The sequence below is a fragment of the Argentina silus genome (assembly GCF_951799395.1).
Source record: "Argentina silus genome assembly, chromosome: 9".
NCBI lineage: Eukaryota > Metazoa > Chordata > Actinopteri > Argentiniformes > Argentinidae > Argentina > Argentina silus.
The window spans coordinates 8,226,788-8,246,366 of NC_139663.1; the positions used below are offsets into that span (position 1 = coordinate 8,226,788).

At 39.0% G+C, this 19,579-nt stretch overlaps 3 protein-coding genes across 3 annotated transcripts; 1 reads left to right on the plus strand and 2 right to left on the minus strand.

The window, feature by feature from the left end:
- Positions 1 to 5,353: 5,353 nt before the first annotated feature.
- On the minus strand, positions 5,354 to 7,019 carry mrm2 (mitochondrial rRNA methyltransferase 2). The gene is made up of 2 exons (XM_083677911.1): positions 6,673 to 7,019; positions 5,354 to 6,135 (listed from the first exon to the last, which is right to left on the minus strand). Exons 1-2 carry the CDS (start codon positions 6,980 to 6,982, stop codon positions 5,708 to 5,710), a joined length of 738 nt encoding a protein of 245 aa, XP_083534037.1. The 5' UTR covers positions 6,983 to 7,019; the 3' UTR covers positions 5,354 to 5,707.
- Positions 7,020 to 7,286: 267 nt separating this feature from the next.
- Positions 7,287 to 8,879, plus strand: nudt1 (nudix (nucleoside diphosphate linked moiety X)-type motif 1). The gene is made up of 3 exons (XM_083677912.1): positions 7,287 to 7,818; positions 7,972 to 8,117; positions 8,238 to 8,879. The coding sequence occupies exons 1-3, from the start codon at positions 7,667 to 7,669 to the stop codon at positions 8,408 to 8,410; spliced, it is 471 nt and encodes a 156-aa protein (XP_083534038.1). The 5' UTR covers positions 7,287 to 7,666; the 3' UTR covers positions 8,411 to 8,879.
- A 970-nt stretch (positions 8,880 to 9,849) lies between these two features.
- Positions 9,850 to 17,955, minus strand: snx8a (sorting nexin 8a). Its single transcript, XM_083676244.1, has 13 exons — positions 17,888 to 17,955; positions 16,742 to 16,869; positions 15,921 to 16,050; positions 14,135 to 14,325; positions 13,573 to 13,693; positions 13,172 to 13,308; positions 12,798 to 12,878; positions 12,520 to 12,680; positions 11,530 to 11,659; positions 11,358 to 11,426; positions 11,047 to 11,196; positions 10,564 to 10,713; positions 9,850 to 10,356 (listed from the first exon to the last, which is right to left on the minus strand). Exons 1-13 carry the CDS (start codon positions 17,907 to 17,909, stop codon positions 10,264 to 10,266), a joined length of 1,563 nt encoding a protein of 520 aa, XP_083532370.1. The 5' UTR covers positions 17,910 to 17,955; the 3' UTR covers positions 9,850 to 10,263.
- Between the last annotated feature and the right edge of the window lie 1,624 nt (positions 17,956 to 19,579).

Sequence of the window (19,579 nt, forward strand, 5' to 3'; positions counted from 1 at the left end):
CCATATCAGACAATCTTCCTAAACTGATGAATGCATATGTCATTCTCTCTAATGGAGGATGAAAGGAAGTGTAATTTGTCTCCTCAACTTGTCTTGTTAAAAAAACAAAAACATAAATGCTCTTCCTTTCAATGTCCGATATCCAAACCTCTAATCCAGATAGAGTCCCTTGTCAAATGGATGTTAAATTAACGACTCATCACAGCACAGGTGTCTATATGAAATACTGTCTTTGTGGGTGCCAACGACATGATAAACCTACTGTGGCCTCTTGATTCTTTGTAGTCACTCTCAGTGCAGTGAGATAACAATTTTGGTGTCAACTAGCTTCAAAGCTGTCACTGCTGGCTGGGAATCAAACTGCCTATTTAACTGATTTCTATTTTGAAAATGAAATGACAGTCATTATAGATTCTGTTTATTTTGTTTTGAAATACCTTATCTGCCATTATATGACTGGCAGTCATAAACTCATACAATACAAAAGAGATGCTACATGGTGCATATACTTTATATTTTCAAGGATGAAAAGTTTTAAAAGATTTCATAAACACTATCATCATGCGACTACTAGCTAGCTAACTTCAAAGCCAAATTGAATGCTTTTGTAGATTCCTGTGGCAATTAGACAAAACAAGAAACATCCCAGAGCAAATCATGTTTATGCCACTCTGTACATACACACTTTCATAATATTTTATTAAACACTAGTTGATTGCTTATCCTGGGGATACAAACTGGTATGAATATTGAATTTCATTTCATGTTTTATGTATTTACGGCATATAAAACGATTATGAAGTATAATTAGGAGTTTGATGTCAGATAAGTACCCTTTCCCCCTCGCAAATGTATCATAATATCCTTGGTAGAAGGCTTGCTAAATACATAGATTAGCCCACATTCATCACTCTATTGGAGCCTATATTTGGTTAAACATTGTGTAGATAAAGTAGTGGTGTGTAACTTGGTTATCATATGGGATGTCAAACTAGTGATGTATGTCCTGCGGATTAATACACACCGAAGAAAAATCTATCAGGCCATGTTAACATTCAAATGGGATTGCCATGCCTCAGCAGATGTGGTGCAAAGCTTTAAATCATAGCTAAATAACTCCAAAGTGCAATTTAAAACAGGTTACATGTATAATTCAAAGCTCTTGTGTAACAGCGAGAGCAGTGTTTTTTTCCTCATCATTTGTGGACCTCCTGTTGCTTTCCATTTTGAAAGAAACGTTAGATGCCTTGCCAAAAGTCGTCTTACTCTCCTGCTGGTAGCATGATAACTCTCACCATAGGTGAGTCTTTGCACCTCCTAGGAATGAAAGCAGTCAACTGAAATGACCAACAGAGCACTGTGGGGCTCTTCTGGGTTCTCCAGACAGAGCACTGTGGGGCTCTTCTGGGTTCTCCAGACAGCCAGTCAGACCTGTCTATGAACTTCCTGAAGAAAAAAGAAACAGTGGCTGCTAGGGTTCAACCATCTTAGTATATTGACATAGGCCCTAAGGGGACGTACTGTAGCGGTGTGTCAGACTCTGCCTTCAGCATCTTTAGAGAGATTAATGACCATATGTACTCCAAAAGCTTTCCCTCTGGATAAGTAATCCAGGGGGGCATTCAGCCATAACCAGGGATGTAAGTGGATGAATTTATCTTCAAAGTTTGGGATTTGATATGCAAGGATAATTTATAGCAATTAAGACCTGGCATGAAGGCATGAAGGTGATGAAGTTGTGTTTGCCTCAGGGAGATGTCAATAATGTTCTTTGAAAAAAAGAGTAGTATCCCCATTACCCATCAGTGCAGAGGAAAATATGAACATCTTTAATCGTGCACTTACTTAATGTGTCAGAGTTGGAGGAAGAAATCATTTGCATAAATAATATACGTTTTGGCTTTGATAAGTCCATTCTGCATCATGTTAGAATCACTTCTAATGCACCATTAGTGATCAATGGGCTTTATAAGTGTTATGAACTAATGCTCAACCTACCCCGTATTTTCCCTGTAGTGGGATCCACATAATTTCCCCTGTCTGACAGGTAACAGGTTAAATGAAGTAAGATGTCCCAGAATTAGCCCTTGCACCATCTGTCTCACACTCTCCATTCGATCCCTGCTGTAACTTCTCATTTATATGTCGTCCAGCCTGCAGCTCAGCCCTACGACCCCAGAAACCAGTTACACACCTGTCCCTTGACAAGTTAATTAAATGAAAGGAATAATTGGTCCATAACAGGAGGGTCCTGCTAGCTCTGTACCACAGTCTGTCAAAAGTCCATGCAATTAAGAAGAAAACTTCTGATTGGGGCATGTACTGCATGGACCCCCACATGGGCCATGTTTGAACATGTGGATTTTTTCTTTTCTTTTTTACTGCAAGATATTGCCTGTATTGAGGAGGAAACTCGCCTCCTTTTTCTTTCCCTCTCCCCCCTCTCTCTCCAAAATGGGCATGAATTGAAATGCCATAGACTGGATTACAGATGAGGAGAGCCAACACTTGAGTTTTCTGGACCTGTGCAATGTTGCACATTAATGCCGGAAAGAGACCTATCTAATTACAGAGAAGTTGGGACACCATCTGCAAGCCTGATTTAAAGATACTTCAAGGTGTAGAGATCCACTTGAGCACATCCTGTTGTAACCAGGCAACGTAATGCCTGAGCAGGTATGAATATTCAATTGCATGCCTCATTTTACCCTCCCACATAATCCAGGAGACCTGCACCCAGATGTTTACAGACAGGTCTCTCAGTGCCTTTGTGTCAATTGGCTTGCCCAACCATCCAAATTATGAACTGTAAATGGCATTATAGAAAGAGAGACAAACACCATCCTGAGATTTCAAGTTAATTTAACTGTGACTGCTGTAAGAACTAGTTGAACCAGAGAAATCATATAAAAGGAACAGCATCTGAATGTAACACTCAGTTAATATTCTTAATTCTTCTGTATGACAAATTCTGACGCACAAATTCCTCATCCATCACCCAACTCTATACTCAAATGACTACAGACTGCATCACATTCATTTAACCTCTGAAAGAGCTTCCTAATCTCCAGCCTGCAGGCTTGTAGCACACGAGCAAATTAACTCATTCAGTCAACACTTAGAGAGCAGGTACATCTATTATGAACCCATGGGGGAATACATTTCCATTCATACATTTCCTCTCATAATCCATAAAAAAGTTTTTGGAAATCCCCAGTGCTTCCTGGAAGAAACAAATTACAAAGTTAACTTCAAAGAGTCCCTTTGAGGCAGTTGAGGTTTGTTTCCAGTAGTCAGACGATTAAAGAGGTGATCACAACATTTCCATAATTAAATTTGAAGGCAATTTTCTTTCCCTCCAAATGATTTTTTCCCTTAATTGGCTAGTGTTTACATACAAGCCACCAGCTGTCCCGACAAAAGTGAATTAACCTGAAATGCATCATCCCATCCCTAGCCCTTGAGCAACAGCAGACACAACTGCAAGGAAATTACATGATTGAATCAAAACCATCACACAGTGTTTTGGGAATAATATTCAAATATGATTTAAATATCAAAGAACTGGATGATCAACAAGTAATGAACAGAAAAATGGGTAATCTTTAAAGTCAGTCAACTGAGATGGTTGCTAATGAATGGACACAATTCAGTTATCTTGCCAAGCAAACAGGCATTGGGAGTTTCTGTTTGACTTACTTTACTTATGTCACCTGGGTAAACATTTCACTGAAGTGTAGTCACTCATCAATCTTAAAGTGAAATATTGCCCAAAGGGAAGCAAATAAGCAGATTTCATTAACAAATTAACATGAACTACCTATTTCATTGGTGTCATAAATGCATGCAAATCCAGTCATAATTAGGTTTAAAATTTATATTTCATGGAATAATCAGACTTCAAAAAAAACAATTTTAGGTTTAATCAGATTTCAACAAGGATATTAACTCAGTGGTAAGTTGAAGGGCATTTATTCATGTAGAGTGTATTCAGGCTTAGCCTGAACAGTTGATTAATTGAAAAAAATGAAACCATTACAAGCTTTTATTCAGTAGAAATGTTACTAAAGCACTAAGCACTATACTAAAACAAAATGTTTTGTTACACCAATTAAGTATGAACAACCTCAATCATTAGATATTGTCAAGTTATTTTTGAAATATCTATTATAAAGAATATGACCTCTAGAGGTAATTGTTTGGCCCATAAAAACCTTACATATGCTATTCTTTTATAAATTGTAAAATAAAGACTGTACCATTCTGAAAGAGCTTGAAGAGACCATAGCAGATACTGTACTATTATGAATCTGCTATGGTATATGATAACCTCTGAGTCAACAGTGATAACAAACTCAATGAGACCTGAGGAAACCAAGGAGGGGGAAGGAAACTTGCATAGCAATAAGCTCACACTATAAATATTACCACATTGTAATATGGTTAACATGACTGGCTCCACACCAGTCACATAGTCACTGCTTATTTAAGGTATGGCAGCAATGTGTAGAATTGGCTTGAAAAGATAGCGACATTAAGTCAGTAACTGGACATTCTTTGTGAAAAGTGCAAAGCACTAACATGGAATTGAATCCCCAATTGGTTGATACCATGTGTAGACAATATTAAAATCCTTTATGATCTAAAATGATAGTTTATTAAACTGACTTGCTGCTCGGGAGGAATCATTGACATGCAATTCATAACCCACTGCCTGAATGAGGGTTCATAATAGTATCTTGTAGACAGGGCTCCTCCAGCAAAAGTTAAAGTGAGCTTATTTCCACTATTTACTCTATTTTACTTTTTGCATATTTATTGAATCCATCCATCTATTTGATCCCTATCATATTTAATACACAAACAGTCTATTGCAGCATTGATACATACATTTTTGTTCCAGTTATTACCAGCAGGGTGGCTTCAAAACCGGAAAGGAATGTAATTAGAGCAAGCAGTCAAGCATAGAGAGAAAAAGAGGCAAAGTAAATACTGCCAGAGCAACATTAGATCCCAAGGTATTCAGCTCACTATCTGGTGGAGAATCTCCATCGGAATCGCAGTCCACTTAAAATCATTCCAAATAACACAGCATATCTCTGTCCTCAGAAAGCCAAGCAACAATATTTATAATACACAGCTTTAGTAGCATCAGCCTTTTCATTAGTCATGCTTTATATGCCTTTACAAGCCATTCATGAAAGAATGATTAGACTGATTTTTTAGATTTAAAAAAAAATACATTAACTTTATAACCTCAAATATTTATTCTAAATATTATAATAAATATTCCTTAATTTCCCCTCGGGGGATCAATAAAGTACCTATCTATCTATCTATCTATAAAGGACAATGAATTCTAAAATGCAAAGAACTACACTCTTGAGGGACATGGAGTTTGATACCCAATAGCCTGCATTCCAAAATGGTATTGTGTCTGTAAGGATGATAATGGCCCCGACAGAAGAATTCTTGGTGTAAACTTTTGCAGCTTGTTGACACCTCAAGAGCACCATCTTCTGGTCATTCCTATTTCATCTGCAATGCCTCATGTTTTTCATCTTGTGACACTTTTTGGACATAGTTTATTTATTGTCATTATAAAATAAGAAATAACATACAAAATAAATCAGGTAAAGAGTGTCCCTGACATGCTTTAGGGTTAGATTCTGGTGATCAATGCCTGAAAAGGACTTAAACAATCAGATCATTTTCTTTCTCTGTACATCCTAGCAAGGAAAAACAACTCAGATGATTCTTTTCGGCTGGCTTTTGGCTTGACAATTCTGACATCCTGGAAAACTCCTAAAAGCTTCTCCTGAAGCTGGTGTGCAAGAGCCCCATCCCAATATTTACAAATCAGAGAACCCCCAGGACATAATACTCTCTCAGCCAGCTTAATCAAAGACATGCACATCGTGACAAGTTTTTCATGGTCCATTTCACTGAAACCACTAGCATTGGGTGCCATGTCGCTCAAAATGACATGAGCTTGGGAACCAGGGAGAAGTTCAAGTAGCTTGGCATGTGTGGCAGGGTCTGTGACGTCATGAAGGGACAGAAAGTGGGCTCCGTCCAGAGGTACTATGCGCAGGAGGTCTATCCCAACCACAGTGCCAGTGGGTAATTGTTGATCTGAAATAAAGTGGACATGTGGGAAGTCACTGTCTTACAATAGTAATAATATGATATATGCCATTTAGCTGACGCTTTTATCCAAAGCGACTTGCATTGCAGTGTGTGCATACATTTCAGTATATATGGTCCCAGCAGGAATTAAACCCACAACCTTAGCGTTGTTAGTGCCATGCTCTATCAATTGAGCCACAGAGGACCATTATAACATTTTCTTCACAATCACTGGACAACCATTTTGGGTTCCCTGTAGAACATCCAGAAGTTTCTATGGAACACAACATGGTTCTAAGGGGTTCTCCAACAGGGACAGTCGAAGAACCCTTTTTGGTTCTACGTAGAACCTTTAGTGTACTATAGGCAGTCAGTCAATGCAATCTCTTTGAGTTGCTCTATACAGGCTACTGGACTAGTTACACTGTAACAACGTGTTGTTACATAGTAGGCAGCATATAGTGTTGTTAATACACACACAGTAGGGATAACCTCTAGAGAAGCGAGGTAGGTGTCACTAGAATTGGAACAGGCTTCACTCACTAGCCCCAGTTGAGTTGACCCTCTGAACTGCTATCTGGCTCCAAGCGCCTGGTGCAGCGCCACAATCTATGACGTTAAATCCGGGTTTGAAAAGTTTGTATTTATCATCAATCTCCAACAGTTTGAAGGCGCTCCTACATCGATAATTGTGCACATGGGCTGCTTTTACAAAAGGGTCGTTTAGCTGCCGAATTATCCAACGCTGATCAGAGGTACTCTTTCCTTTCAGATTGTGAGGTGTCTTTTTAAGGAGACTTGCCGAAGTATGTAGATGTGATCTTTGTAGAACTGAGTACCACAAGTTCCACATAGTTTGACGTGTGCACACACTAGTGTTCAAGACTCAATAATTCCTGCAATATTTTGCTGTAATCATGACATCAGAGAAAAAGCCATCTTTTTTTATCCGAGAACGTTACAGCTGCAAATACTCTGCGCAGGACACTACATCGGGGAGCATTATGAAAGCGCATGTACTTCAAAATATTTTTCAATCGTTCGAGGATTCTTATAGCTAGATACATGACATGAGAAGATAGCGTAAAATTGTTTGGAACAATAGATGTATACAATAGAATAAAATACCGTTTTGTGGTCGGCCACCGCTTTCCAGTCGAACACATTTGAGAGTAACACATTTTCCCCACAGATCTACAACGAAACGACTGTGCTTCGCATATCGTGTCTGATCCAGAATTTCACCTTCCCGTAGATGAACAGCTTAGTGTCCGTCGCATTCGAGTGAAATCACATGCTCGCTTTCACTGTAAACGCGGGAGCGCTTCATATGAACTCTCTTTGATATAAATGATTGTTTCTTGCTAATGTATTGTCTAAAACCATTGATTGGGTATAACAGCTCACAGATCCTACGACTGACAACTTAAAGTAAAAGTATATTTTTAAGCAGTTATAATTAGCAAGGTTTGCACCATACTTCTTGAGATATCCAGCACTCACTGATTTGCTTGATAGGTGCAATCAGTCTGGTGCAATGTTTACCTCTAAGCTGCTGACTCTGGTGTTGGTGGTGCAGCCAGGCCGGGTGCTGCTTGGCCTGAAAAAGAGAGGTTTTGGAGCAGGGAAATGGAATGGTTTTGGTGGCAAGGTCGAAACTGGAGAGACTATTGAAGAGGCTGCCAGGAGGTGATGAATGAGCATACATGTTGGGGCAATGGTATTGTTGATAGCATCCATTAAGCAATTCATAATCAGTCCAAAATGTGTTTTTTTCCCATTCTGAACTGAAGACAAGACACAATATACCTCTAATTGCACGATGTCTGTTTTTGTTTTCAGAGAACTGCTTGAAGAAAGTGGCCTCACAGTGGATGCACTTGAGAAGATTGGAAATATCAAATTTGAATTCATCGGAGAAACAGAGTTGCTTGATGTCCATGTTTTCAGGACAGACACTTACAATGGGGAACCAACAGAGTCAGATGGTATAGTGCTTCTCAGTGTCATACATTATACTTTTTTTTAAAGTGAAAATTGTATTTGATTTACATAATATTATTTTTCTATTCGACTGAATTAACTTATTTATTTCCTCTTATTTGTAGAGATGATGCCTCAGTGGTTTGACTATGACAAAATACCCTTCAATCAAATGTGGGCTGACGATATTCTATGGTTTCCACTGCTGCTTCAAAAGAAGAAATTCCTGGGCTATTTCAAATTCCAGGGTCATGACTTGATCATCGAACACAAATTGGAAGAAGTGGGAGAGCTTTGAGAGTCTCTGAGGAGACTTGCCTCATCCTGAAACAAAAAATGTATATTCAATATGCATATTGAAGAAATTCTGCAAAATTCCCTGATTGCAGTTGGCCTCGTTCAGTGCCATGCACCTACTGTATGACAATACTGTCAACAGAGGATGTAAAGCAGGTCTTAGTTTACAACTAATCACAAATATTGTACTGTAGTTGTTTTATTAGGGCGTAAAATGTATTTTGAGAGAGCAAGGAATCCCTCTCTTGGACCTATAACCTCTTGCTGTCAGTGATGGCCAATACATCAATTGAGATTCAACATGCAAATGTACAATAATTGTGAAAACTATGTTAAAGGTAAGATGTCATTAGTTTATCCAGTCTCTCATCATAGCACACGTTCTGCTTATTGTGGGGATAAGTTACAGTTCCCTATAACCCACAGACAATTTAAGATGATTAATTTCTTCTACATTTTTAAAATGTTTAATGCAGGTCTGTGTAAATAAAAGAATAAAATCTGCTTTTCAACAATATTGTTTTTTAAAACTTTTATTACATTTTGACATGGAATCCAAGAAAAAAATACTATATCAATACACTATCTTAAAGATTAAATCTAGTGTTTGTCAAGACTATATATTATGTAAACACTGGACATCTTAATGTAATTTAAATTTTTAAACATTGCAACCTGTTAGAGGCACTAATAATGAATACAATATATGTTTGATTTCTACCAGAAATATAACTTCATTAAATCATTACATAAGACTTCATAATTGCACTAATCACTACTTAAGTGGCAACATATTGTTTATCTTTGGTATGTTTATCAATGATCCATGGAGTGTTATTACAGCCATAAATTATAAAACACATATTAGTTGGTAATTTCATCAAACCTCACTGCTCTTGGTAGCTAGTTTTGCAATCTAGGCTCAGGTGCAACTAAAGTAGCTTTTCACATTATAACAACTAAATAGAATTAAGCAAGGAATATACATCTCTATGTAGAGTATGCATGAATATCATGACAATGATATGACTATACATATCAAGAACACAAGCCCAAATGAAGAGACATTCATTAAGAGAGTTGTAATAACCCCCCCCCCCCCCCCCACACACACTCACTCTCTCACTTACTCGTGCCAACATCTTCAATTAGCTTAATTTGTGTGTAGACATTCATTCTTAAACATAATAAGACACTGCATTATACCTCAATAACAGAATACACATAGGGCCAGTTTCAAAGACAAGGCTTAAGACTAGTCCTAGACTAAAAAAGCATCCTCAGTGGCAATTGAAAGTGTGAATTAGTTCAGGGCTAGGCTTAAGCCTTGTCTGTGAAACTGGCCCACTGTGTCCTCTGTAAGTGCTGGTGAAAAGTCCCTCATATGACAGAGCTACAAAACATTTCAAATGTTTTTTTTTTCCTTCTCCTTCTGCTCCTTCTTCTTCTCCTTCTTCTCCTTCTTCATAATCTTTTTGTGGATTCCCCAGGTCATTTATGAAACCAAAACTGTTTTCTTTTCATGAGTAAAACCACTGGGCATCCTTGGCTCAGTTGTTACCCGTCCCTTCAAAGTGATCTTCTCCTTTCCATTTAGCTCTTCTGACTGGTCAAACCCAGTGAAAAACAACACCAATGTGGATGCATGTATAATACAGTATACATGATATATTGCAGAAAACATCCAGGCATGGAACTATTCTGTTACTTAAGGCACAGTATGTAGTGTTTTTTCCAAGTTTTTATGAAAACAGTTCACCATCTTGGCTACCAAATCAAGATTCAAGCAGTTTATCATCTTTCTCAACAGCGTAGGGACAATGAGGCATGGGTGTTCTCTCTAGTAGACTGTGTCTATTTGGGCGTTAGAGGTGGGGATCGCATTCCATTATTGCCACCAAAGAGACATCCAAGCTTCGGTTGAAGATCGTTCCACACTTCACCCATCTAGACAGAAAACAAACATGTTATTATAAGGGAAGTAATCCACACACATCAATTTACATTTTAGTCATTTAGCAGACACCCTTATTCAGAGCGACTTACAACAAGTACATGATGTACATCAACATAATGGACATTTACTGTATGGGCATGTATTAACTGTATGAGCATGCATGACAACATTTTAACTGGTCAGAGGGCCAGTCTCACCTCTCTGTGTCCTTGAACCTGAGAGTTCACGAAAGCCCCCAGAATATGAGAGGTGATTGGGAGGTAAGTAAAGATAAGTTGAGTCTCTTGATGAAGGCAGAACAGGGAGAAGTAGTTCCGCAATTCCATGGTCTGAATGGCGTTCTCTTGCTGTGGATACAAAACAGATTAATCGGTATGAAAAATGTGGAGAGGCTACACCAAGACATCAATCAACTCCTCAATGTCAAAGAGGACACAGTCTCTCCCTGGGAAGCTGGATCTGCCTATGATGATTGGTTCAAGGATAATGATGATTGAATAGTGTTGGTATTAGGGTGCTGTCTTGGAGCTCACAAGGCTGTATTTGTAATGACACAAAAGCGATGGTGTTGACAACCCTGATTTAATGAGGAAGGGACAGTGTTTTAAAGCACTCGGTCACTGTGAACTTAGAAAGATTACTCAGAGTTTGTGTGTGTGAGAGAGAGAGCAAGACAAGACCTGCACAATGCGGGACTCCAGTTGCTCTACAGACACCTGCTCCTTGGGCTGTACTGTAGCACTCATCATCTGCCTCTTCATCACACTGTACTTCTGCAGTGCTCTCTGGTGCTCATGGAGAACTCCCTTCTCATGCCTCTCACACAGATCCTATGGGACACAACACAAAGGGAAGGGTAACCAATTAGTAAAACATACTACATCCTCCCCTCACTCTTGTTGCTTCCAAACAGTTATTTTAATTCTTTCACAATAAAGAATTAAGAACTTTAAAGAATAACCAATTGTCATCATTTCTCAAACAAACTCACTCTGTATGATTGCAGCAAATCCAAGAATAGATTCAGTTTTTCCACAACGTCATCCTCCTCTCTTCTCCCCTAAAGATATTGATGAATAAGTTATGTTGCGCAATCAGGGCGGCACAGCTTTGCAAGAACACTTGTAGAGTATGAGACACGCATACCGGAGGCTGAGCTATACCTGCTGAGCAGCTTTGTCGGCTAGAAGAGCAAACTCCACAGACAGGCCTTTCAGAGACTGACGCAAGATGCCCCAGGTGCTCTGTGATGAGGCCATAGAGGGGATGGGTGAACCATCTGAGCCCAGTGTACTGCACAACACAAAAGCATTATGAGAGAAGCTGCAACAGTGACTATGTTTACATGCATGCTAATAATCCAATATTACTTGGAATATTGCAATATTTAGGAATAAGGCATGAGTCATGTAACCACTTTATTTTGGGTTTCTTCCCCAGAATAAGGCAATTTATACAGAGTAAGCATACTCTGAATAAAACATGTGGAAAATGCCTCCCTCCTCCAGTTAGATCTTGAATCTGGATCAGATCTTGTATGATCTTGACTGTGCATTTGTGCACACCAAACTGTTTGGTGATAATGCGGTATGTGGCACGGCTTTCTAGCTTCAAGCGTGTTTTTTATTTATTTATTTTTGAATTCTATTTTTTACTGAAAATTATAGTAACAACAGAGGAAATTGTAGAGCGCAATTGCCACCCACATCTCCATAGGTACTGGCACACGCACGGTAACATCTTAAGGATGCATCATAGAGCACAACTTTGTTCCGGTACCTCGCTGCTAATTTTCTATTTCATTTTAAATTGATTTTCAAGTATACTATTGAATAAAATGTTTTTTTACTTAGTGAATACAAAATAAAAGTAACAAAACAAAACCAAAACCAATGTGTTCCACAGGAGCAACATTCTTGTTTGCTAGTGATGGTTGCATTTACAATAGCCTTGATGAAAAGTAGAAGAAAAATAAACATTTTGAAAAACCATGAGAAAGAAAAGAACCATCTTAGACTGACAATATTTGTTACACAGCAAAGAAACCAGTTGCAGGGAGCTATAAACAAAAGAGAACCAGTTTGCTCGGTCAAAAACACTTGGTAAAGAGAGCAATAGGGAGAGTATATGCCCTTAAATGGTAAGTACTGTACCTGAGCTCCCTTCCAAACATGAGCAGATCTGTTGCGTTCTCCTTGGAGCGCTCCGCCATTTTCTCTGCCCTGTCCCGCAGCTTGTGGAAGCTGTTGTGGATATTTCTGATCAACTCTCTGCTTGTTGAAAACTGGGCCTGGATATCAGGTGGTAGATATTCCTACAGCACAAATTAACAAAACAACTCACACAGATATATAAACAGGATTTGAGGTTGCCATTTTTTTTTTCTTACAGAATACTGAACGTGATACTTCACAATAGAAGCATGACAAACCTTTGCCTGTGTAGCAATTCGATTAGTCATGAACTCATCTCCCATTTTCTTGAAAGCATCACGTAATTTAGGTTGAACATCCTGTGAGAGAGAAATGTTGAGTGAGAAATTATCGTTAAAGACCTCTTCACCCCCCTGTAAAAAAATAAATAAAATAAAAAATAAGTAATTCTTCCTTCTTCTAGCATTGTGACTGCCAATGCCCCTGGTCCTAGCATAGACTTTTCTTCTCATGACGACTGATGTATAGATGATTCACTTACTTTAGACAAATGTACAAAAAATGTAATCGTTATGCCTGGCACCATTCACTTCCATTGTCCAATAGCCTCCAGAACAATGTGTTGAGGCTTCTAGCAGAGAGTGCCACGTACCGAGCCGTTGAAGGTTAGGAAGGTCTTCACCAGCTCATCCTCGGAGAAGAAGAGGTGCCGTGCCACTAGGTTAAGGAACCTGCCCAGAGCCCGCCGCCTCCCCTCAATGAACTCTCGCTCAGACATGGAGGTCAGGACTGTGGACAGGTCAGTCCAAGACACAAAATCTTGAATTATTCTCCATCGGTGGAGAACAGATGATGTCATATTGTCTTATGTAATAAAGCCATGAACTAATCATTTGAAACACCAAATCACAGTATGGAGATTGTCTACCTTGGGAACATAGGGTAAATAGTAGACAACAAGGGTGTAGGAAATCCCTTGGGGTAGCAGGACCCCAGCGCTGTAGATCAAAGCATAACCCTCCAAATAGGTCAATGTTTACAATGAGTTCCTACCTCCTTTCAGCATCCGTTTAGGAGGCAGTGCTGGCACCATTCTGTAAGCAAACCTCTGTAGCAGAAGCTCGTGGAAGACATCAAAATCACTGTATCGCCGGTAAACAGATATCTTAAAATGCTGAAAAGGTGCAAATAGATATAATGAGTGAATAATCAAGATATTTAAAATACTACACTTTTGGTTGTGAATTGACAATGGATGTGTTCATCATGCTTTGGCTTTGCTTCATGCTGATTGTGAACGCTCACTGCACAGAGACAACGCCAGCTCTGTTCAGCTGAGACATCCAGCATAAACGATGCAATGTCTGCATACATTCATGATTGGACCCTCTCTTACAAGCATTACAACCAAAGCCAAAAATGCAAAAATAATTGAGTAGCAAAGAATTCCATTTCTTTCTTCCTTCCTTCACTCCTGTTGTACATTAAAACAGTATGCTTTACCAATGGGAGACTTGTAATGTGAGGTTAGAAAAAAGTAAAATAAAAATAATCTTTCAGGTCATTTAATTGACCAATCTTATCAAGGAAAATGTTGGTGTGGATTAAAACTTACCTGACTAGTGACCTGGTACTCCACATGTTTGAGGAACAGTCCCTTCTTCTCAGGTATGAGCTCCACCTGGACAGTATCCCTGGCCAGCAGCTTGTTCAGGGTCTGGGACACCGTAAGGGGGCTCTCTTGAGCAGGCTGCATCCTGAGGGTCTTCAAGTCCTTCAGTTCACCAAGCTGGGGCTTAGGGAACTCTGTCAAATACAGAGCCAAACATGAAGGAAACATTTATCCATCTCCCTACACGCAAATATCTATTTGGTCTTTGATTATAGCCGGTGAAGCATATACATTTGACTGCGCACAAACAATAAAGGTGTGGGTGTGATTCATGTGATCCAGAAATCAAACCTCCTTACACATTCCAAAGAAAGGCATGAGCAGAATGAAAGGTAGTGTTACAAGTGGGAAACCAAGTCTAGTTCAGAGGAGGAAACGTGACAAGTCAGTTTCACAGTATGCAGTCAGAGTCAGCTGCCATATTGGCAGCACCTGAAATAACACAAGGGCCTTTAAATAATCATATGGGGTTTGGAACAGAGCTCTAACTCAGGGCTGTGTTCAGGCTAATGGCTACCTCTGTGAAAAACCCCAAGACTCAGCTCTGTGAAAAACACCAAGACTCCTCCCTCTCCTCTCCAACCTACTGGCAACTAATACACTGTAACACATGCTTTTCTTCACAAAAACCTAAACAGAGAATGAGGAAGTGAAATGATAACTATAATCAAGGCATGCAAATGTGGTTTAGAGAGAGTGAGAAGTTCCTATCTTTGCTACTTTCACAGAGCTCGAAGAGAGGATAGAACAGGCAGGAAAAAGTGTTGAGCCATGCCTTTTTCATGACCATGGGAGGGGAGGTGTATTCCCGGATGCAGCACCCTTTTATGTCCAGCAGCGATCACTCAACTTGGAGATAGAACAGGAATAAACATGGACAAGTCACTTCTTGCTCCATTAAGCATCATCCTTTTAAAAATTCCAAAGCTACTTGTGAAGCAACTTTCTGTCTTCTGAGGGCTCTAAGTGGGCATATTACCAGATCATTCTTCAAAAGTAATGTTTGAATCAAAGACTTATTTCTCTTCCTGAGTGCAGGGCACTGAAAAACCCCAGTCAGAATTCCTGTCTATTCAAACGTTGTCAACAAAGCTATGATTTGCGAGAAAACACCACAAAAGAGATCAGTTATATGTGCTACATCTAGATCTACAGGAGCTTTTGGAAGTTCTAAAAGGACGTTTTGGTGCTTAATGGAGCAAGCCACTTGCCCTGTTTACTCACGTTCTATCTCAAAATAGAGTGATAGCGGCTGCTGGACATAGCTGCTGTAAATAACAGGTAAGGTAAGCACTTAAAACCATCTGGGTCAATCATCAACATCATGATTATACTTTATCTAAAAAACAAATTTGTGTGTCAAAATAGTGAACCATCTCTTTAAGAGATTCTAGGCCCTTCCTCTAACATTACAGGCCGAAACATAATCCTGACAAATCATTTTCCTTCAACATTTAATGGTCTGTGCATACATTGGCGGCTCATACAATAGGAGGCTCTAGGGGTATACAAGGAAATTAAATGAGAAACCTAACAAATACCAAGCTCATTGTAAATGAAGAAAAAGAATCATACTTCACACAAAAAAGGCTGTGAACCTGCTCTAACACAAACTGTTTATAGAGGTCAGAAGGGTTATTGCTCTTACATTTTTACATTGCAAAACTATTCATTAAGCTACATGTTAACAGTGCTGTCATTTAAAAAAAGAAGTAGTTTACTGGCTTACCTTGTATGCAGTTCTCCAGTAGTTTAGGGCTTGGTTGCTTTCCTTGCTGAGCAAGAGCAATCAATGCTAGTGCTTTATAGAGGGACAACTTGCTTAAGAATCCATCAGTGTAATCCACATGCTCAGCAATCTGGAAAAGAAAAGAAATATAATATGACTCTCTTAAAGGTCGTCATTGCTCAACACAAGAGTTAATTTCAATTGTGGTTTACATTCCACAATGCAATAAAATGCCCAGTACACAGTAATGATATACTGCACAGATCAAAAACAGTGCAAGTGAATAAAACTGAACCATGCCTTTAGCTTATACCTCTGTGAAGCATTTCCATGGACATTCTATTTTATATTAGATTCTATGTTCCATGTCCAAGTGCACTTGAATAACTTTTCAACTTCATACCACTGCTCTGGACCCAAGAGAAAGTCAGTACTGCTAAGCACATCATTAAATGCCAACACTTTGCTGAATCCAAATGATTTCACTCTTTAAAACACACAGATGACCACCCTTTCCAGTAACTGGTATGTAGGAACTTGTATTTACAGTACTACATCAAAATACAACAAATCTAAGACTGAGTAGTGGGTCATAGACTGGTATGTGCCAAAGAACTTCTTTGGAGTTATAAGGGCTGTATCCCATTTGTCTGTGTCCCGTTTGTTATATAATTCATAACAAACCCATTTTAGCTGTGTGCAATGAAAAATGCATGAGCCTAAAAAAACACCAGGAACAGTCAATGCTTCTTTATAACATTTGGTTGGCATTTTAACAGCTGTTCAATGACAAGTACTGGTAAGCAGCTATTCCTGCTCACCTGACCTAGCACAGCTTTAGGAAGATCAATCCTGTTGAGCAACCGCTGGAACACCTCAACCTGTACTCCTTCATCTGTCTTACTACGGATGGCTTCATACACCTCCCTGTAGTATGGAGGAACTGATCCTGAGAGAGGAGCACATTGCATTGGATCAGAAGTTGATAAATGGTCACTACAGTTCGTGAACAAACAGCATGACAAAATGTACTACACCAATACAATCAACATAGTAGACCATGTGATTTAACCGTAGTATAATAATCATATATTTGCAGTCACATTGATAAATGAACACCAATCTTGTACTGTATGAAACCTCAAAGAAGGATATTAGAAATAGTTTGTGTTGCACATGGGCAATTTTCCCATTAAGAGAAGATACTAAAGTAAATACTTCTCTTCTTCCAAATACTCCAAACTCCAGCACTACTTGAGAGTTTATCGATCTTCCGATGAGAATGCATGGCTGTATCAATTGACATATGTATTTGTTGTGACTTCGTGGAAATAGGAAAGCACCAATCTACCTCAAGTGAGCATCTACCTCACAAAAGCATCTAAAGTGTCACCCATCCTGCTTATTAAAAAATTCTCCTACTGTTCAATTATGCAAAGTAGGCATGACATGGGGGGCGCATGACAGGGGCGCATCCACGCATATACAGTAGGCTACTGTACTGCGGTGAAAGTTAACAGGTGCTAAATATGCACTTGGAATTGGCAAAAGTTGATCCTTTACACTTAAAGATATGTTCATTATTCGAAAAATGCATAGGCTGTTGCCTCAATATGAATAGCCAATGTTGTCCGCCCCGCCAGGTGAAACCAGTGCAACAGCGTAAAAACTACCGTAACAATGAACATAATATTCTTCAAAACTCAAAAGCATTCCGTAAAATTGTATACCATGCCTAAGATTAACACGTTCTCAAAAAAGACTCTATAGCATAATTATGTAAAAGTTGACGGGGTTTCAAGATCATGGCGTTGGGATCGTAATATGTTGGCTGAACACTGTAGCGCTTCCACGTCTCATCTTGAATCTAATCAAAAACAAATATGACTCTTACAAGATTGATTTCTTCAAAACGAAACAACATGATAAAACGCTTGATATACATAGAGATTTCGTTTGCACGTTACCTTCATTGATCTCGCCTGCCATAGTTCAGATTGTCATGTGAGCACGACAGCACCTCCATGTGATTTCCTGAAGAAAATGTAAAAAAAAAAGAAAAGAAAAAAAAAGAAAAACCGGAGAGAAAACTCAGAATTTCCCTGTTCTTAAAGTTGTAGTGACCTTTGGACACCACTGACTTATACACTCACCGAACACTTCATTAGGAACACTGTATACCTTCTCATGGTGGAGGTGGTGTAATGGTGTGGGGAATGTTTTTTTGGCACACTTAATACCAATCAATCGGCGCTTGAACGACACAGCCTATTTGAGTATTGTTGCTGACCATGTGCATCCCTTCATGGCCACAATTTACCCATCTTCTAATGACTACTTCCAGCATGATAATGCACCATGTCACAAAGCAAAGTCGTCTCAAACTGGTTTCATGAACATGACAATGAGTTCAGTGTTCTTTAGTGGCCTTCCCAGCCACCGGATCTGAATCCAATAGAACACCTTTGGGATGTGGTAGAACGGGAGATTCACAGCTTGAAAGTGCACCTGACAAATCTGCAGGAATTGCGTGATGCAATCATGTCATCATGGACCAGAATCTCAAAGGAATGTTTCCAACATCTTGTGGAATCAATGCCACGAATAATTGAGGCTGTTTTGAGAGCAAAGGGAGGCCCTACCCAGTATTAGTATAGTGTTCCGAATAAAGTGTTCGGTGCGTGTATAAGTCAGTGCTGTAAACTTTATACCATGAAATCCGTCATCCGACAAGCATTATATCTGTATGAATCAAAGTTGATGCAATTCAAAGGTATAACCTTTAAAGGGGCAATCTGGGTTCCTTACATATATGTTTTGACTTTTACATGAATTATATATAGCCATTTCATCTTGAAGAATATAACTCATGAATGCCTCATGAGCTGAGTCCAACTGTCTTTCCCCCATTAGAACCCCAAATATAAGTTTGTGTAACTCCATTGTTTGTAAACAATGTATTTGTAAACCAACACTGTATAGCTTAAAAACATGGTTAAAATCATTTTTGATCTAATCCATAGCTCCGTCTATGAATTTGAGAGTGGTTATATTTCTCCAGCCCCATCCTTCAGCTGTTTACCAAAAAAAAGTGAGAGGGAGAACACTTTGTTCTTGTTTCAATCCCAGATTGCCCCTTTAAAGGGTGACTGTGTTTGGACCACCCTCATGCCTAATGCATCAACTCAACATTGCCTACTATTATATGTTTGTGAAATCCAGAACTATATACAGTGCTGCTTGAAAGTATGTGAACCCCTTGTGCAATTATGGATTTTTTTTGTTTTTACCATGAAATCTTTATTTAATCAGAACCTTTTTATCTGATATAACAGGTTCATATTTACCAATTCCATATGTTGGTTTAGAGGAAATCATGCGTGTAGTAGAAGAACTAAATTATAAAGAAATTAGTGCAGGTGCAAAAATAAGTGAACCCCAAGTTGCATTGGTTAAATCAAGTAGGTAAGTAGAATCTGGTGGGTAAATAATTGGGTACCAAATGAACCCAAAGAAGAATCAAAGAAGAGATCTTTAGGAAAGAGTTTGGGCGGGACTCTGATAAATAGAGATAAGAAACCTGGTCAGTTTTGTGTTACCCATACAGGTGAATGCAAAACACACCATGCCGAGAGGAAAGGAGATCTCAGAGGACATCA

Coding starts and splice junctions, on each gene's coding strand:
- mrm2 (XM_083677911.1), bottom strand. CDS start 6,982: ATGTGGAACTTGTGGTACTCAGTTCTACAAAGATCACATCTACATACT. Junction 6,136..6,672: donor GGTCAACTCAACTGGGGCTA/GTGAGTGAAGCC, acceptor ACTTTATTTCAG/ATCAACAATTACCCACTGGC.
- nudt1 (XM_083677912.1), top strand. CDS start 7,667: ATGTTTACCTCTAAGCTGCTGACTCTGGTGTTGGTGGTGCAGCCAGGC. Junction 7,819..7,971: donor ATTGAAGAGGCTGCCAGGAG/GTGATGAATGAG, acceptor TTTTGTTTTCAG/AGAACTGCTTGAAGAAAGTG. Junction 8,118..8,237: donor GGAACCAACAGAGTCAGATG/GTATAGTGCTTC, acceptor TCTTATTTGTAG/AGATGATGCCTCAGTGGTTT.
- snx8a (XM_083676244.1), bottom strand. CDS start 17,909: ATGGCAGGCGAGATCAATGAAG. Junction 16,870..17,887: donor GGCAGGCGAGATCAATGAAG/GTAACGTGCAAA, acceptor CTCCTCTCTCAG/GATCAGTTCCTCCATACTAC. Junction 11,660..12,519: donor ATGTTTGGAAGGGAGCTCAG/GTACAGTACTTA, acceptor TGTGTTGTGCAG/TACACTGGGCTCAGATGGTT.